Genomic DNA, 19,529 nt, shown 5'->3' with positions numbered 1-19,529 from the left:
ACCAATGGCTGAATCCTGCATGTGTAACACCTTTGCTGAATACTCCCGGCAATGTGCCCATGCTGGTGGGGAACCTCTGAACTGGAGAACTTCAGGACTCTGCAGTAAGTATCTCAGGAAATGATTTTCACCCTTGCTTTCAAGAAGCCATCAAGCCATTCCAAAAATGTTAAATGCACCCCTTCCTCCCACCCCGCCTGTACAGACTCATAGGAGTCACAAATATCTAGAGTGTATTGGAGGCAGAAATTAAAAACTTTAAATGTGAAGGCATTGACTTGGGGTTCTAATATTTTGGATGAGGAATCCTCATTGCCTTTCAAGGAATGCAATTATTAGTTACAGATGCTGCCTCTCCAAATTTTAAATGGAGAGAAGCCAATTCTAGACAATTCAAGCCTTCATTAAAAATGCTACGTCACTTTATCTATTTGCAGCCAAATCATGCCCTTTCAACATGCAGTACCAGGAGTGTGGCTCCCCCTGCCCAGACACCTGCACCAACCCCGAAAGATCTCAGCTCTGTGAAGACCACTGTACAGATGGCTGTCTTTGTCCTCCAGGCAAGTTGCTACCTTGGCTCCCTTTTCTCTTCAACGCCACCAAAACACTTAAGGATACAGGTTCAGCAGTTCTCCGAGGGCGCACTGAGCCTTTACTGCAGCTAAAGCAACATCTGTATTTTCTCTTGATACATGTGCATAATTTCTACCCATGTCAATAGAAAAACTCTTTCAAATAGGAGGAGTTTGCTCAAGACATACATGTGACATGCAGGAAGTGGTTGAACTTAGTACATGACAGGGAGCTGTCTAAACCTGGCAGCTTCCACAGCCACTATTTATAAAACATTTAATCATCTTTTGCCCACAAAAATATTTCCTGGTATTAGCAACATTGAGTCTTATTCTACAGGAGGATCTATATTGCCTGTGGTGTGCTGACCACTCCCATTGCCCTCTTTAACCAAGGGAAACTAAGTGGGCACTCAGCAGTTTGAAGTTCGTAAAAGTTATGCATAACATATAGGTGCCAGTGCTTAAACAGCTAGTAAATGCCAACAAACTGAGTTCTGGTGTTCAGAAGTTTTGCTAACTGGTGAATTTGTAGGATGAGTCTTCTGCTTGGCAGCATCTCCTATAGCTATTCTTCTGGCCCTGTTATTGCATGATCAGATGTGGTATCCCCTTGCTGAAAAATGTAGCCATAACTTGTCAAAATAAAATTATCATCCCTGACATTACTTTTTCTCTTACATGTACAATGATACAATTGAGATTTTAGCTTTACTCAGTTACCGGCTGTTATTCTGTCCTTTGGCTACTCAGTTTAGTGAGGGCTTATTGCAATGGTTCTTTCCTGATTAGCATATAACAAAGGAGACCTAGGATTGTAGCTAGTGCTAAATTGGTTACATAGTCCAGGGCTCTACAGCTGATAGCCTGTGGGCTGATGCAGCCCATGAGGGGTTAAGCCACAGCCCCTGGGCTGATTTCCCAATTACTGTAGCTGCAGAAGCAGCTGAGGAGTCCAGGCTCCCCCTCCCTTTTCCCAGGGGAAAGGACAGTGCAGTGTGCAGCATAGGCAATGGAGGGTAAGTCCAGGGCTTTGTATGGTGCAGCAATAGGGGTAACCATGTGGCACATGGGCCAGGGGCCTCTGACTCACCCTGGTATGGTCCATGTGATGTGCAGCACTTTCTGATGTGCTCCATGGAGCATGTGGCCCCCAACCTCTTGGAAACCTGACATTGTCCAAACAATGTAGAGATTCCATTGTTAAGATTTTTTTACCATTTCTCTGGTGTAAAAAAGACATGCAACATGTTTTAGAAAGTCTCCCAAAGAAATGTTCCAAAGCGGCTTCTGGAAAGCACAGCAAAATGAATATACTGTTTCTTCCTTTAGGAACTGTGTATGATGATATTAACAACAGTGGATGTATCCCCCACGAACAATGCTACTGCACCTACAAAGGGGAAGCATATGCTCCAGGGGCCAAATTTACATCCACATGCAGTTCCTGGTAAGTCATTGCTTTTGTCAAATCTTTGCCTTTTGTGCATTACCTAATAATTGGGGGACAAATCATTGGTTACATAGTATTTGGGAATGAGGGTATACACTAATTTAAACATTCTGATATAATGGTTTTATAAAAATTGTTCTTCTCTAGTTCCTGTTTCTAGAGAACAAACACCTGAATTTGAACAAGGATGTCCTGGTAAGGACAACTCAACAAGGCCAGTCATTAGAGGCTTAAATCAGCACTTCAAAATATAAACAACCATACTGTGGGCCTCATACGTGCCTTGGAGCACTCTGATCTGAAATGTGAATCTTCTGTATATGTGCTATTTGAAATTTAGAGATGTGCTAAATAAAGGGATATACAGAGAGAGACAGATTGCATGCAAATGTGTAATAACCTCTGCATGTATATTACTGGCTCCCCTAGAGTAAATAAAATATAATTACTTCAGTATGTGTGAATATGTATATATATGAACAAAAATCTACCAAGTCTCTCTTATTTGTAAGCCACTTTGACTCAAGGTAATGAAGCCAAGAGGCCAAATTCAGCAGGGAAAACTTCCAGGCATCCAATAGAGCTGCTCCCAGTTTCACCAGGGCTGAAGGATTAGGTCCAAGGATTTTCAATGAGGCAGATATGCCCTTCCCTTTTTCTGAGTTTTCGAAGCAATATCAATTAATCATTTATTTGTATACTGTTCTTTTCCCTTAAAGAACCTATGACCAAAAGTAGGAGAAAATGAAAGTGTCATGGATTCCCATCTTCTTTGATTTCCTTTGTGTTTATATGAATCAGGCTTAATCAGCATGTCTTCATTTATTTTAGCACATGTACTGATGGCCAGTGGGTTTGTGTCAGCTTTTCATGCCCTGGGACATGTAGTATTGAAGGAGGGTCCCACATCTCCACATTTGATGAGAAACGTTTCACTTTCTTTGGAGACTGTAACTATGTACTGACAAAGGTAAATAGGAATCACCTTTTCTGCTGACATAATATATTGCATTTAATTAATGCTATCAGTAGCTGCTTTAAGTTTTGGTTCTTAACTCGACAGCAGGGTTCAGGTCTATGAATGCCAAGGAGAGAGTGGTACCTCTTTGCAGAGCAGAGTAGGGTACCTGAGTTCCAGAGAGGGGCAGGATTTAGAACATATCTGTCCTCCATTGTACAAAGTACTTAGGTACCACACTTGGATGTTACAAATTTCACTAGATCACAAAGCACCTAAAATGTAGGGACTATTGTGCTCAGCATTGGGACTCTCAAGTCCCTTCTGTGACTCTATACTGTAATGTCAAAGTTCGCTGATATGTTTTATAGTGTTACACATATTTATGTCATCTTACTGCGGTGAGTGTGTGTATGTGTGTGTGTGAGTGTGTGTGTGCATGCATGCTTGTGTGAGTGAGAGAAGGAATCAGCAAAGGCTAAAATGACCATTATATCTTGAATGCCATTTGATACTAATGACTTCTTATTCAATAGCTTTTGGTTTTTCTTTTTTCAGCTTTGTGACAGTAATGACTTCACTGTCCTGGGAGAAATCCGTAAATGTGGCCTAACTGACACTGAGACATGCTTGAAAGGAATAACCATAAGTGTTGGTGGAGGACAAAATGTACGTAGTGAAAACATATGTCTAGCCTTGTGTCTGAATATTTTTTAAATTGATGACTGTCACGTGATGCTATGTTGCCGTAATGACACACTACAACAACATAGTATTAGGGAGCACAAACCATGATGCCGATGATACATCGCCGTAGCGATGAGCTCCCTCATTATAGTGCAATGCTACAGTGACATAGATGCTAAAAATAACCATTGCGCCACTGGGACAGCACGGTAACAGCTGTTACTGTGCCATCATTTAGTACTCCCTAAAGCAAGTACTAAATGATGGCACGGTAACAACTGCACCATGAGAGGCGCATGTAGACATGCCCTGTGGGTTGGCTAAAATTGAAAAACCAGAGACAAAATCTTTGTGTTCTGTATCTTGTAAAAATACTTTATAGATTGCAGATTAAACTAATCACAATTTATGTTCCCAATGAAATATGAAATATGTTAGACGTTATGTTGTGTCCAGATGGAATAATATTTTCAACAAGAGTCTATCCCCTAAACCAGTGGAAGAACCGTTTGCAAAAGATAGACACACAAGAAAAGAACAATACACATAGGAAATCAGCAAATAAGTTTAGACCATAGCGTGGATAATGGAAGTCAGTCAATGTAAGACAACAATATTTTATATAGTTTTTTCTAAATGATCAATGGGAAGCAATTTAAAAGAAAAGGACATTTGTGCTGAATATATGATTTTCACAGTCACATATATCGCATCTTTTTATTTACCTTGGACAATACTGGATGTAAAGTCTTTGGAAAGTGCTGTGCAGTCCCTAAGTTTGCCTGCCAATCCCCATTTTTTCTTTTGAATAGATCATTGCAATCAAATCTTCTGGCAGTGTCTTTGTGAACAAGATCTACACCCAGCTGCCCTTCTCTGCAGGTATGTCTCTTTGGAAGTTATTCAAGGCATTCTTGGATTTTACTTGCCTGAGTGCACTGCTTCATCGAAAGCCAAATTTTGTTCTCAGTTAGACTGGAGCAAATCCAATGAACCCCCTAACAGAATGTATTTAAAGACCAAGACGATGAAATCTTTGCTTACCCAGCATTTTTTATTCTTTGTGAGGTTTGATTTGGCTTTGTAACCAGTACAGAGTATCTTCAATTCAGTCCCATAACAATACTCTGCTGCTCTAAGACCCAAGAAGTACTGTGGGTATGTGCAGATGTTACACTTAAATCTGCCTAAGGCCAATCTGTACAGAGGTTCAGGGAGGTTAAATTGAGCAAAAAATGGTGGGCCTGATCTATACTAGTTCACCTAAGGAGTTGAACTAGCTTACATGAGGAATGGGTTAACCCAGTCTACCAAATGTTTGAACACTAAAAGCCAAAACTGCTCACCCTGGCCCCAGAGCTATGCTCTTCCTACTTTCCCTCCCTCCCCACCAGCCCTGACTGGGCCATTTTTAGCCTCATGCCTGCCTTACCATCAGACAGACCCCCCCAGTCACCCCCCCACCACACACACCGCAGGCCCACTAGCTCCCTCCAACATACCCACCCCTCCTGCCACCCTGAGTTACTCTTACCAGATTCCTAGTGCAGCTCCCGGACTGGCAAATACCTTCACATGCCACTCCCAATCTGTGATCATGCAGCTTAAAATAAGCTGGTTGGTCATAGACTGGATGCAGTGAATGTCTGCATGTACGCTGTATGAGTAAAAGCAAACTCCTGGTGTATAATGCGACCCAAACACCAGACCTCCAAATTGCTATGCTATTCAGTTGGCCTGTATTTCTTCTGCCTATTTTCATGAACCTTGGTCATGAACACAAAACCTTCACTCTACACAGATCTCCTTAGTTCCCACCTTACATGCACAGGAAGTACAAACATCATATATATATGAGACATTTCCAGACTGAATCCTAGGATAAAATCCTGCTAAATAATTCTTACAGAGCAAAGGTCTATTTGTAGATCAATACAGAAGTTCATGTTCTTTCCTTGCTCCAAAGAGATTTAAAAACTAGAGAAAGCTATTATCTAGGACAAGGAAAAGTTAACTTTGTACTCAACTTTGGACAGGATTTCTTATCAGTTCAAATGAATACAATGTGCAGTAAAGGCCTACTCCAAGGAAAATCCTCATCCTTAATGTTGGTAATTTTTTATCCAATATGTAAATGTGTTTATTGTGTTCTTTGTCCACAGCCAATGTCACCATCTTCAAGCCATCATCATTTTTCATTATTGCACAAAGAAGCGATCTTCAAGTAGTGATCCAGCTTGTACCCATCATGCAAGCGTATGTAAATGTGGAACCAGCCCACAAAGGGCTGACATGTGGTGAGTAGACTTAGTATAACTAGTTTCTCCTAGCCATTGAAATTGTACATGGTCTTATATGAGAAGATCAAACCCTGTTTGCTTCTTCCCCGCCCTTTTCCCCCAGGTCTCTGTGGAAATTTCAACAATATACAGGCAGATGACTTCAAAGCCGCAAGTGGTGTAGTTGAAGGAACATCAGCTGCTTTTGCTAACACCTGGAAAACCCAGGCAGATTGTCCTAATGTCAAAAACATCTTTGAGAGCCCCTGCACTCTCAGCATAGAAAATGGTATGTTTGTTGTAATAATATACTTTAATGTGTGTCTTGTAATTAAAAAATAAATAAAACTGGAAAAAGACAAGAAATAAGAATTCAGATTAAAATTTCAGAACAGGCAACTGTAGACTGGGCAACCAGTTGATGAACACTTATGTGGCCTTCATCCATCAGGGTTTTCAACTGCTTTATCTAAACTAACTTCCACCAGTGCATTTGAACACATGTATGCACCCTCTGCATCTGTCCCTATGAACACACACATCCAGGGGTGCCCATTTACTATGAGACAAATAGCAGGGGCATATATTTGTCCCTCTGCTATTTGTCTATGGGCATGCCCCTACACACATATTCCAGCACGTGGCAAAGTGACCCAGATGAAGTAGGGGTCTTTTTGGCAGCAGTTTTCTTTTTGACACCAAGATTTCCCACTGTCAAAAAAACTGCCATGCTGTACCAACATGGCAAATGGGTGCACGTGTGCTGCACATGATTTGTGGTGCCTTAAACAGGGTTGAGGTGCCACAAGCCACATGTGCACGCTTGTCAGGACATGCCCTCTGGTGCTGATGTGAACTGAAGAACTGTAATGCAGTGGCAACTTCCTTTTCTAAAATACAAGTTTGCTTAAGCAAAGTCACCATTATGTTTCAGATTCACTCAGTTGATATTATGTTCAGTTATCAGTAAAGAGAACAGGGGCATTTTTTTATTTCTTAAGAAATAGAGCCAAGTTCTTCTTTATGTTGCTACAACTCCAGCTGTGTTCAGTAAAGTTGCAAAGATGTAACTGAGAGGAGAATCCAGTCCATAAAATGACTCAAGTATTTATATCCCTTTTTGTATTTACAGAACAATATGCTCAGCACTGGTGTGGATTGCTTACTGCCACCACTGGACCCTTTGCCAAGTGCCACTCAACAGTGAATCCAGATGTTTACTATGTGGTAATTGCTAGTTATTTCTTTCCACTTTAAAAATAATACTAATCAGAGTTTATTTCCTGATTACAACCACCAAAAGAACAATTTGCTAAACAAGAAGATCTGGTTTATATTTCTGATTTACTCCTGGCAGGTTTCTCAGTCTACAATAAAGTTTACTTTAATCTCTGTATCATATCATCTACTCCTTTATCTAGGTACCTTTCTTTCCACTTATTTGTTTCACTGAGTATGTCACACCAGACTGGTTATAAATTTACCATGTAAATAGTAAAGAAAGAGGAATAAAAATATATTTGTGGTAATCAAATAGTTTTACTACTTGACAAAGGACTTTGATGGTCTTTGTAGGTGTTCAAGGTAACTTCTCTTACAGGCAAATAATCATAATGTGCATGGCTGACACACTTTTAGATAAACTTGTCTATATATATATATATATATATATATATATATAGATTTTATATATATGTAAATGCATAGATATTAATGGGCTAAATTCTGCTGTAAGCAGTAGTGATGAAATTCCAGAGCAACACTTGGTCCAAATTTGGATAAATCAAGGTAGAATTTGGCTACATAATACAATGCAAGACTAGTTACTGCCAACTAATTTGGCATGTAAGTACAAAAACTTAAAGGATAGTTTCTTTGGATGGGTAGCTCCATGATTACTAATACATCTTACTTGCATTTCTAGAACTGTATGTTTGACAGCTGTAACTGTGAGAACAGTGAGGACTGCATGTGTGCGGCCCTCTCAACGTACGTCAAAGCCTGTGCTGTCAAGGGAATCCAGCTGAATGGTTGGAGGGCTGGTGTCTGCAGTAAGTTTTACAGCTGTTCATTGCATGAAAAGAGATTAGCCAGTAGGCCCATTATACCACATTTCCAAGGTCATCATGGTTCCCCTAATACAATTTCAAACCAAGTTTGATGAAGGCCTAGCATCAGCTCACTTCTATTTTGCAGGACCTTGAGGGAACAAAAAGTGAGAGATGTCATGTAAGATATGCAGTAAGCAGGGTGATATTGGAGATGCTTTGTAAGAATTATGCCTGTTGGGAAGTAAAGGAAATACCAGGGATCTTGAGACTTTTACTGAAAGAGTACAGAATGACTGGATTGCTTTCAAATACACTAGTATACTACCTTACTTCAAGGCAATGGAAAAATAAACATACAGAAAAAATAGACTATACAAATAAATGTAGGTTAGGTTACATTCTCATCTTAAATTGGAAGAAACTTACCATAATTGACAGAGATCACAGTATAACCAAAATGATAATTTCAGATGTAAATTTTACCATAGAAAATACAAATCATGTAAATTGCATTACTGTGGACATCACTACAGAATTTGGGCTATTTCATTTAAATCTGTGTACATACAGTGCCTATTATATCATATATACCATATTCCAAGTCTGGCATGTGTGGCTACATTGAAAGTAACTTGCCTTATTTTACTTTCTCAAGCAAAATACACAACCACGTGTCCCAAAACCATGACATACAGCTACACTGTTGATTCCTGTGAACCGACCTGCCGGTCTCTGAGCGAGCCAGATATCACATGCAACATCCAGTTTGTTCCAGTTGATGGCTGTACCTGTGAAAAGGGAACCTACATGGATGAAAGTGGCAAATGTGTGCCTCCTACTAGCTGCCCTTGTTACTACAAAGGATCCATTCTACATTCTGGAGAAGTTGTTCATGACAATGGTGTTGTCTGGTGAGAGATTCTTAAGAAACAACAGGGTTGAATATTGGGAATTATGGAATTATGAAACCTTATCCATTTTATGCGGCATAGTCAATTCAAGTGAGTTTCCCTGCCTGCTTAACCAGTGTGATCAGTGTGAACCAGGGATCACAATATTTTAGAGCTGTCCATGTTTAATAGTTTTTCTTTAATCCAGTCTTTAACTTCAATAAGACACATTTTCTGCCCAAACTTAATCATTATAAAAAAAATGGAATAACTTGATATTCTCTGGATTTAACATAAGGACTACTTCTGAGGACAACAGTAGTAAGGAAGATGTTGTAGTATCATGATTTCATTTAGTCATTTTGACTGGGCGAGGCTGTCTTTGTGTGAGTCTTGTTTGTTTTGTGCCATTGCAAAAATCATATCCAGAAAATACCAGCCATTCTTTTGAAAGGACGCTGTCTACCTCTGGCCACTAGGTAGCACTGCAGATATTCCAGATTCTTCAGGAAAAACCAGAAACCTGGCAAGATAGAAGCTCCCCATATAATTAGCTGTCCTTTCAAACAAAAGTCACTCCTTTCTCTTTCTACAGCTCTTGCACACGTGGCAAACTGAACTGTATTGGAGCCAAACCAGCACCAGGTAAGCCCCCATTTAAGCTTTTCTTTTATCCCCTCTACCGTTTTCATGTTTTTGAATTCTTTTCTTGCAATGACAGTGATAAAAATCTGAAACAAAACAAAAAAAGCAACTGATCAGAAACTCTCAACACAGCAATTCTGTAGTATAGAGGGCATTATTCCTGAGAAGTAAAGAGCCATAATTAACCTTCTGGAACAGTAGAAATAAATATATTAGGAGGTAAAGGATATGTCAGATAATTCAGAGCAAGATCGAATTTGGTCTTAGCATTGCATAAAAAAAAGTAGAATAGCTGGTAGGAAGAAGAGAACAATCAGGTCCCAGAGAATAAAACACTGGAAAGCAGGGAGGTCACATATTGCACTTATATATATAAGCACAATTCCAGCATACCACAGATGCCATTCTACATGTAACAGAAAAGAAAATATTAACATTCAACTATTGCTCTGAAGCCAGTCACTTATGCCAAACACTAAACTTAATTATATTAATATTCAGGGTACTGTCTATATATTTTTAGTTCATCTATATATTTCATACTACAGTAAAAGCTCTGTTATCTGGCATCCCCAGGAATGGGGGATGCCGGATAACAAAAAATATGCCAGTTAATTGAGCGGCCCCGGCTGCCACTTCTCTCGCCACGTCCCTCAGCCCCTTCCGTCTCTGCCGTGGCATCGCTGCCCTTCCTGCTGCATCGCCACCTGTCCCACGGGCCCTGCAGTCCCCGTGGGACAGGGAGGTGGGCCCTGCACAGCCCCACGAAGCCTGTTATGCCCCCAGGCCTTGGGGGCTTGGCAGCGCAGCCTTCTTTGCCCCGGGCCATGGGGGCTCAGAGAAACTGGAAGTGCCATGGTGGGCACTTTCGGTTTCACTTTTCCTTACAAGCTGGCATGCTGGTTAACAGAGCATGCCGGCTTGTAAGGTGCCAGTTACCAGAGAGTTTACTGTACATTGATTGGGAGGTGCTAATTCAAGACATACAGCCTGATCCTACTCTTCCTACTCAAACAAAAAGACTATTCGTATCAACTGGAGTTTGATCAAACAGGGACTCTGAGCCATTTATGCTTACAAGTGTTGTAATTACACATGCAAATAGCATGTTTTAACAATCTGGTGCCTAAATTAGGGCCTTGTTACATGTTACACTGTGAGCTGCTCAAATGTTGATGGCTGTTAGTGCTAGCTTGAGTTTGAAGCAATCACAAGTTCAGGTCAGCAGGTAAGAATCTCCCCCACCCCGCCCCACCTGGTCCCATTCCTAGCCCCTTGCCCTCTGGGGCTCCCCCAGTTCCCTCTCCAGGCCCGCTCCCACCTTCTCACCACCACCATTACTGAGCTGCTGTACTTTTCTGTACTGCATCTGGCCCAGAGACCAGAAGCAGTGGTAGCAGTGGAAGGGTAGGCAGATTAACCCTTCCCTACCTGCTCCCCTGGAACAGATAGCACAGGCAGCCACAAGTAAGTAGGGGTGGGAAGGGGAGGAGCAGTGAGCAGAGTACTGGTGAGAGCAGAGGGGTGGGTGATGGGCCCAATCTGGGACAGCAGGGGAATGGGTGGGCGGGGAGGGGGGCGTTTACATTAACGTGTAGCCTAGCATGGCTAACAGGGGTCAGAGATAAACCTAGGCTGAAGTGGTGTAACTTTAAGTTTCCCAAAGTTCTTAAAACTAGTTTTAGGTGTTAATGTTTGGCAAAACCAGGGGCTAAGAGCTCCAGAAGCTGCCTAAATGTAACACGTAGCAAGGTCCTTACAGAAGCAATCACAAAAGGTTTAATTGAATTTTAATATAAATTCAGTGGATTTTTTTTACAATGTTTAGATGAAAAATGCATTTCATTATTATCAGTTAATAACAGTGAGGATTTTTTTTCAAGTTTCTAACAATAACTGATGAGTTTCTAAGTTTATTTATAATGCTAAATAAATACCTATGTCCATTCACACAGATAATATGATTTCCGTGAGGCTCTGAAATATTTAACAGAGCAAATCCAGATAATTTATTAATCACTGGTTCTTTCTGATCATGATGTGTTCCTTATCTTAACACTAAAAGCAGGGTTCCCTAGAAACACATTCATAATGAATAATTACTATTGCAATAACTGATAGCATTATGCCAGACTTGGAGTTCCTCACGGCCTTTTTGTTCAACAGCATGTAAATCTCCAATGGTCTACTTTAACTGCACCAACACCGCTGCAGGTGTAACTGGAGCTGAGTGCCAGAAGAGCTGTCAGACTCTTGATATGGAATGCGTAAGTGTGGATATTTTATATCCGCTGGAACACATTTTCCTATCCTGACCAAAACTAAATCTTTGCTGCACCAATTGAATGTGTCTCTTTCACTGACACCATTTATCAAATCATATTTTTCATATGGTTCTTACAGTACAGCACACAATGTCTCTCTGGCTGCATTTGTCCTGGCAATCTAGTGGCAGATGGGCAAGGTGTCTGCATACCGGCAGAAGAGTGTCCATGTGTTCACAATGAGAACTCCTACAAACCAGGGGAAACAATCAAAGTTGGCTGTAACACTTGGTAGGTATATGTTGGACATAAAATATATAAACTAAAACAGAAGAGTATTTTCTTCTGTATCAGTACTAAGACTTACGGTACACATTTGAGTGGAAGTCACATTTCATTCACTAGAGCATTGATACAATGCATATAGCTGCACACTATAGTTTGCCTAGGAATGAAAGTGCAAGATGATTTGCTTATCAACTAATAACAAACTTAATGGTTATCATAAAAAGTGGGTTCTCTTTTTTTCATAGGCAAGCAGGACAAATGAGAATAGACAGGAAGTGGTCAGGAGAAGAGTGAACTTTAGATGCTGTCATGTCCAATAGAGATACACACTTGTACCCTCTTAATCTGTCTGCAGTCCCTACATGGAATATACATCTCAAAAACTTCTAGGAGTTCTGAAAACCAAAATGCTGGTTTTCATGGAATCATCAAATAATTTAATATTTGGGCATGCCGGGGTTTATCTGCTGTTTATACAGAGTTACAGTGCATTAGTGTTTAGAATAAGGAAATCTTATTTTTCCATTGCTGTTCATTAAGCATATATTTAAAGGACAGATGAATCTTAATTGAATATGCATCTACCTCTGTATTAGAAATGAAGCCATAAAAGTGTTTTGGTGGTGGTGGTGATTCCATTTTTACATTTGGACGTCTGACTTTTTTCTTTAGCACATGTAAAAACAGACAGTGGCAATGCACCAATGAATCTTGTCTGGCAACCTGCACTGTTTATGGAGATGGGCATTACATCTCTTTTGATGGCAAACGCTACACCTTCAGTGGAGATTGTGAATACACATTGGTCCAGGTACTGAGCTTTCTTCCTTGGATTATTACAATAAGAAAGTACCTTGTGCTTGTACATGTGGTGACTCCATTGCTAACAATGAATATCATTCCCCTCCTCAGAACTATTGTGGTACGAACAACAGCAGCCTGGGAGGAACCTTCCGAGTTATCACTGAGAACATCCCCTGTGGTACCACTGGAACCACTTGCTCAAAGTCCATTAAAGTTTTTATGGGGGTGAGTAGTTTAATAAAATAATGAGTTATTGAATAGAATCATTTTAATTATGATAGTTATAATAATTATAGTGATGTTGAAAGTGATACATGAAACCAGAAACATCAGTTGGCTCTTTAACTGTCTTTTGGTTTCTCTTCTTATTTCAGAACTATGAACTGATACTCAGTGATGGGAACTATGAAGTGATTCAGAGGGTCCCTGGAGGGGAAATGCCATTCACAATCCGCTTCATGGGTATCTACCTGGTGGTTGACACTGATGCTGGACTAATACTCATGTGGGATAAGAAAACCAGCCTATTTATTAAACTCAGCTCTAATTTTAAGGTAAGTTTAGAAGCCATGCAACACAGGTCATCTATCTTGAATCCACTTTGTTATTACCTATTGAAGAAGAGAATGAAGGCACAATGGAACAAAAGACTATAAGTGAAAGAAATGTGATTTCATGTTTTCCACATCTCAGTGCAATTCCTTTAGAGTTACAAAATGCATTGGAATGATTCTGGTTGTGTAATTTATTGCACACAGATTGTACATGTTACATCACTAATGATTTCATAGCTCACTAGTTACCTAAAAATCATCACTAATAAGGTGTGTCCAAAACAAAATCTAGCTAATTAATCTTTTTTTAAACAAATACTAAAAAAAGAAGGTCCACTCTACTTCTGTCTTCAGACAAAATTCAATACAAAAGGCAAAAGCAATATTTTTATTTAAATGTATTCTCAGAGGAAAGCAAGATACGTTCGTTGGACAGTCACAGTCATCATTAAATATGAAAAGTCAGGAGTTCTGTTACCCACAGGTTGTATTTACCTTTGTTATTTTGTCCACATCTTTATACAGGGTCAGGTCTGTGGCCTGTGCGGAAACTTTGATGGAAATGGCATCAATGACTTTACCACTAGGAGTCAGTCTGTGGTAGGAGATGCGATAGAGTTTGGAAACAGCTGGAAAGTGTCTCCTTCTTGTCCAGATACCAAAGTGAGCAAGAATCCTTGCACTACAAACCCTTACAGGGCTTCCTGGGCAAAAAAACAGTGCAGCATCATCACCAGCACAGTATTTGCAAGCTGCCACTCTCAGGTACAGTAAACCTTTTGCATGGATTTCTCCTGAGCAGGGATTATACTGTTTATAGGGTGCCTGAGGGCTATGCACTGAGTTGCCAATCCCCATACAAAACATAAAGGCTCTCCGCTACTGTTCTAATGTGTATTTAAATTTGTGTGGAAGATGCTTATTCATGGTGGACCTCATCTAGTTCCCTACTGAAGTCAACAGGAATTTTCCATTGTTTTCAGTAGGAGCTGGATCAGGTGGTAGCAGACAAATTGGAGTCAGTACTATTTCCAGGTGGACTATGCAGAAATTTCATCCATAGTTATCTCCTCTCTTTTTGCTATGTAGATGAGTACACCAAAAAAGCTACTGACAGTAGTACAGGTATCACCAGGTCCCACTTTTTTAAATGGGACAGAAAGATTCAAGGCTGTGTTCTTTTGTCCATCAAGATCAGCTTCTGATAATGTATCTAATTGTTAACATACTGGTTGTTATGACAGCATATACTAATCTAATTACATGCTGTTTCCCAGTGAATGTATAATATTACACAGTTCTTAGGGTAGTCACTTCTTTTATAATTACTCATGCTGTGTCCTCAATTTGACATTCTCACTTCATTTTACTGACACATTCTTGTTGAGACTTCCTTCCCAGTTTATAGTTCCTTTATTTTCTTATATCACAAAGCAGTTTGTTCATTTCAGATGTTGAGTCCAATTTTAAAGGGCAAGGTGAATTGCTATTGCAAAGCATGATGACAAATGCATAAAATAAAAACATTAAATATGACATACTCCTCTTTAAACAGATTGAACCAAATGAATATTATGAGGCATGTGTGACGGATGCTTGTGCATGTGACACTGGGGGAGATTGTGAATGTTTCTGTACAGCAGTAGCTGCATATGCTCAAAAATGTAATGAGGCTGGCATCTGCATTTCATGGAGAACCCCATCCATTTGTCGTGAGTATTATCCTATAACTTGATGGAGGCAGAGAGGACAAAAGCAATTAAGAATGAGAAGGAAAATATGTAGGAAGAAAAAGTAAGGAGGGGTAAATACTGTGTGGTGAGAGGTGTTGTAGTATTTCTAGGAGGAGCCAGTAGTAAATTAGTAAGGACCAGCCTGTAATTGTAGCTATCATGAAAATAAAACCATAGCGTACTAATTGTATTAATTGTTATGTTTCTTATTATTTAATTGCTGTTTATGAGATACCATTATCTCCTACTAAGTTACATTACTGTATTATATGCCCAGCTGTTGGGCTTGTGGCTTAGTATAAATAAATGGCAAGGCATGTTAGAGACAGAATATTTTATGTTCTAGCTAATTGAGTTGTTATTGTTTTTGTATGTCTCCATTTGATGCATTGTAATCTCGTTATTCTGAATACAACTGAAGAAGGAAAACAGTTGCATAAAATTAGAAACCAGTTGACTCCCTGGTCACTATATGCAGGAATATACTGGAGGAATGAGATTTGTACCCATTATATTTCTGGAAATAGAGCCCCTGAGAAGCATTTTAATGTATATTTTCTCACATCTCTCCCTCTTCCAGCTGTCTTCTGTGATTACTACAACCCAAAAGAGGAATGTGAGTGGCACTACAAGCCATGTGGGGCCCCATGTATAAAGACCTGCAGGAACAAAAGTGGAAATTGCAGTCATGAACTACAAGGCCTGGAAGGTAAAAAGAATTGTGCATAATGCATTTTTCTAATAAAGGATAATTACATATGGTGAACACAGTTCCTACTACTCAACATAATGAAAGATTTTTTTAAAAAGGATAAGACACAGGAGCGATCATGGAGTCTTTCTTAATAGTCTGTAGTTCTCTAAAGGAGTCACAAACATGTTTAGGGAAAAGATCCTAATTAATGCCCCAAAACTGACAGTAATTTATTGGATTGCCAAAAAATACAGCCAGACACAAAAGATAAAATTCAACCCCTATATGCAAAATCCATTTAGAGCTTAGATATTTGTTTGGGCTAAAATCACCTCCTGTTTAAAGAAATGGTGTCTGTGTATTTCTTTGTTACTGCAGGCTGCTACCCAAACTGTCCAGATGAAAAACCCTATTTTAATGAAGAAAATATGAAGTGTGTTGAAACCTGCGGCTGTTATGACAATACGGGGAAATATTACACACCAGGATCAAAGATTCCTTCAGAAAAAAACTGTTATTCATGGTAAGCTTAGCTGTGTAAAGATTTTAGCAAGGTGCATTTGAAGTTGTGATTGGGACATAATAGATGAAGCACTACCATTCCATTGCTTGTGAACAGAAATGTCTGCCTACCATTCATAAATAGCTAACAGCTTTTAAAAGCTATTTGATTTTGTTACCAGGACAGGAAAGATCACATTCTGAAATTATTTCTTTTGGAGTGATTTATTCAATGTATGTGTCATTGGTTTATTGTGTGTTCTCTTACTAAAAAAGGGGGGAAGGTGGAAGGATAATTTTTTTTCAGTTTTCAGTTTTTACCTCATTTAAAAAAACACATTACCATGACCTTGCTGAAATTGTTACATAAGATTGTGTTCACTATTAATTTTATTCCTTATTTCTGCTATTCTGCTTATAATCATCTAGTTATTTGGGTGCTTTAGTATTCCTCAGTGTTTTCTTTTTCATAACTGGTTCCTTCCATGTATAGATATTTGCTTAGAGAATCATGCTAACAGCTCTCTTATACTAGGCGTGTCTACACGAGATGCTACAGCGCCATAGCTTGTTGCTATGGTGCCATAGCATCAACAGGCATGAACCATAACAGTGACACTGCTGCACAGTAGTAACAAGCATCTAAAAAACCTTGAGCGGCACTGGTACTGCCGGTTACTGTGCAGTCATTTTGTACTTGGTTAAGCAAGTACTAAATGACTGTGCAGTAACAACTGCGCAGTCCACTGCTCACATAGATGCAGTCACTGAGTAGCACATTTATTCCATTGTGTAGGGCATCAGGTCTTGTCTAAATTGTAGCCATTGCAGTGACTGCAGCTCTTGTAGATGCACCTGACCTAGCTCTAAAGTGTTTAGATACCTCTAGCAGAGTAGCTCTCATGCTCTGGTGCAGCTCCTTAGGTGGACTTTACAGCTTGTGTCACTCTGTGCTGCTGAGGCTACTCCTGTTACTGGTGATTAAGCAAGCTAGTTTTGAGCTAGCTTGGGTAGGTCTGCACTATAGGGACTGCAGCTTGTACAGGTATACTCTTAGTCAGTGTGAAGAGAGGTATCTGGGACTAGCCCTAAATAATAGATCTTCCCCCTATATCTTGCAAACCCTGAGAAAAGGCTGTGTTCTAACAGGTAGAAGTCTGAGGGAGACAAAATCCTTCTCACCAGGTAACAAAGTAGCAAACGAGACTCTGTGGCCATGTCCAGATGAGCGCAGCTGTGCAGTATGTGGCGCCGCAGACATGTCTGCGGCATCACATCCCATGTATTCAGCTGTTCTCTGCACTGCTCCCTTGCAGTGCAGGGGGGCGGGGGGTTGATGGGGTCAAAAAAACCCTCAGAAAAAAAAAAGTGGAGCAGCGCACACAGGGACAGTGTAAGGCTCCTGGGGCCAGCCCAGTGCTGGTCCCAGCCTCCCCTACCTCACCTGAGGTATTCCCCTGGAACAACTAGCAGCAGCACAAGGTGCACTGTGGCTAGTTTTCACCAGGAAACCAAACGTCCACGCTTCTGTAGACATGGCCAGGGTGGCAACTATGTGTTATAGAGGTGCGCCACATTCAGTGCACTTCCTCTCCAAGGAAAGAGATGATTAGGATATCCCCTCCAACCGCTCCTCTCCATCTTTCCCTTACTTTCAAAGCCTTCTTCAGTGCAGTCTTTTGGAACATATCAAGGGCAAACCCTGTCCATAGCTTAAAAGATCCTACCCTATCTGCCTTTTTGCAGCAGAACTTCACTGCTGAAAAAATGACTTGAAGAAAAACTACTTTTGAGCTTACTCATTTTTCTTTTTTTCCCCAGTGAATGCACACTTGAAGGCAAAATCAATTGCACGTACAATAAACATGGTATGTTGACAAAGCAGTTTCAGTTTGAATATGAAGCACATGGTGGAATCTGTTTCAAATTCTCAGTGTCCAAGGATGACATTTTCTTTTGATTTACAGACTGCAGTTGCACATATGATGGAAAGACTTATCCATATCAGGCTGTCATCTACAACACTACAGATGGTATTGGTGGATGTATGGTTGCAGCTTGTGACCTGGATGGAAAAATCAACAGAACTGTCTATGAGTGTCATGTAACCACAACACCATTTGTATTTACCTCTTCAACACCTATAACTACCACTGCAGGTACCTTCTGTAATAAACATGTTGAAATTTCTCTATTTACCATTGAGAGAAATTTACCTAACAAACTAAGTACATACTTATATTTCCAATGAATGAATCAGAAAGTTAAAAGTCAGTGGGTGCATCTACATGTGCCCCCCACAGTGCTGTTGTTACTGAGCCGTTATTTATTACTTCCTTTTGGAACCCTAAATGATGTGGTGGCTGGTTATTTTTAGATGCTACATCACTGTAGCAACATACTATAATGAGGTAGCTCGTCACTACATAGATGTTGGGTCAATGTTGCACTTTGTGCCCAGCGATGCTGCATCACCATAGCAGCAAGCCACATCACCATAGCGCAATGCTACAGCGATGTAGTGTCACGTGTAGATGTGCCCAGTAAGCCCTAACTCTTTATTTGCATTTTCTACATTTATTGGGATTCCAATCACTAGCTAGTAAAGAAATTTAAACACAGAACATAAAGAAAATAAAATCACTGTACAAGCTTTTGATGCTATTTTTGCTATTTAGACTGGTTCAACAGAAAGCAATGACCTAGGATTATAGGAAAATAGGGCTGGAAAAGACCTCACAAGGTCAACTAGTCCAACTCCTTGCACAGGGCAGGATCATCCTTGACTAAACCATCCCAGCCAAGTGTTTTACCTGTTCTTGAAAATTCCCAGGAATGAGATGTCCACAACCTCTCTAGGTAGTTTGTTGCAATGCCTGACCACCCTCGTAGTCAGAAAGTCCTTCCTAATCTCCAGCCTAAATTTCCTCTAGTACAGCTTAAGGCTGTTGCTCCTCATTATGCCCCTATATATCTTGTATAGCTGCTTCAACCCTACTGTAACTATTTTATGATTAAATGGAGTAATAAAGACAATGTAGTTTATTTTATTAATAGCAAATCAATGTAAAAATATATTTCCTGCATAATCAGACCTGATCTAAAGCCCAGTGAGTTCAATGATACTTACCTATTGCATGCATTATGCTTTGG

General features: G+C 40.0%; 1 protein-coding gene across 1 annotated transcript in view; it reads left to right on the top strand.

Moving 5' to 3' along the window:
• Positions 1-19,529, top strand: part of MUC5AC (mucin 5AC, oligomeric mucus/gel-forming) — a 61,113-nt gene that overhangs the window by 20,927 nt on the left and 20,657 nt on the right. Inside the window, exons 9-31 of the mRNA XM_019519987.1 lie at positions 9-104; positions 438-563; positions 1,908-2,025; positions 2,860-2,998; positions 3,545-3,655; positions 4,486-4,555; positions 5,836-5,970; positions 6,077-6,241; positions 7,085-7,179; positions 7,877-8,003; positions 8,659-8,914; positions 9,489-9,538; positions 11,705-11,805; positions 11,942-12,093; positions 12,763-12,901; positions 13,003-13,119; positions 13,269-13,448; positions 13,974-14,213; positions 15,004-15,160; positions 15,762-15,890; positions 16,254-16,398; positions 18,198-18,244; positions 18,344-18,535. Coding sequence (XP_019375532.1) covers positions 9-104; positions 438-563; positions 1,908-2,025; positions 2,860-2,998; positions 3,545-3,655; positions 4,486-4,555; positions 5,836-5,970; positions 6,077-6,241; positions 7,085-7,179; positions 7,877-8,003; positions 8,659-8,914; positions 9,489-9,538; positions 11,705-11,805; positions 11,942-12,093; positions 12,763-12,901; positions 13,003-13,119; positions 13,269-13,448; positions 13,974-14,213; positions 15,004-15,160; positions 15,762-15,890; positions 16,254-16,398; positions 18,198-18,244; positions 18,344-18,535 — 3,087 coding nt within the window. The remainder of the gene's footprint in view (positions 1-8; positions 105-437; positions 564-1,907; positions 2,026-2,859; positions 2,999-3,544; positions 3,656-4,485; positions 4,556-5,835; positions 5,971-6,076; positions 6,242-7,084; positions 7,180-7,876; positions 8,004-8,658; positions 8,915-9,488; positions 9,539-11,704; positions 11,806-11,941; positions 12,094-12,762; positions 12,902-13,002; positions 13,120-13,268; positions 13,449-13,973; positions 14,214-15,003; positions 15,161-15,761; positions 15,891-16,253; positions 16,399-18,197; positions 18,245-18,343; positions 18,536-19,529) is intronic.

This window comes from Gavialis gangeticus, unplaced genomic scaffold (genome assembly GCF_001723915.1).
Source record: "Gavialis gangeticus isolate Ggan-Ray unplaced genomic scaffold, GavGan_comp1, whole genome shotgun sequence".
NCBI lineage: Eukaryota > Metazoa > Chordata > Crocodylia > Gavialidae > Gavialis > Gavialis gangeticus.
Note: the sequence above shows the minus strand (reverse complement) of the source record. Positions and strands in the feature narration are given on the sequence as shown.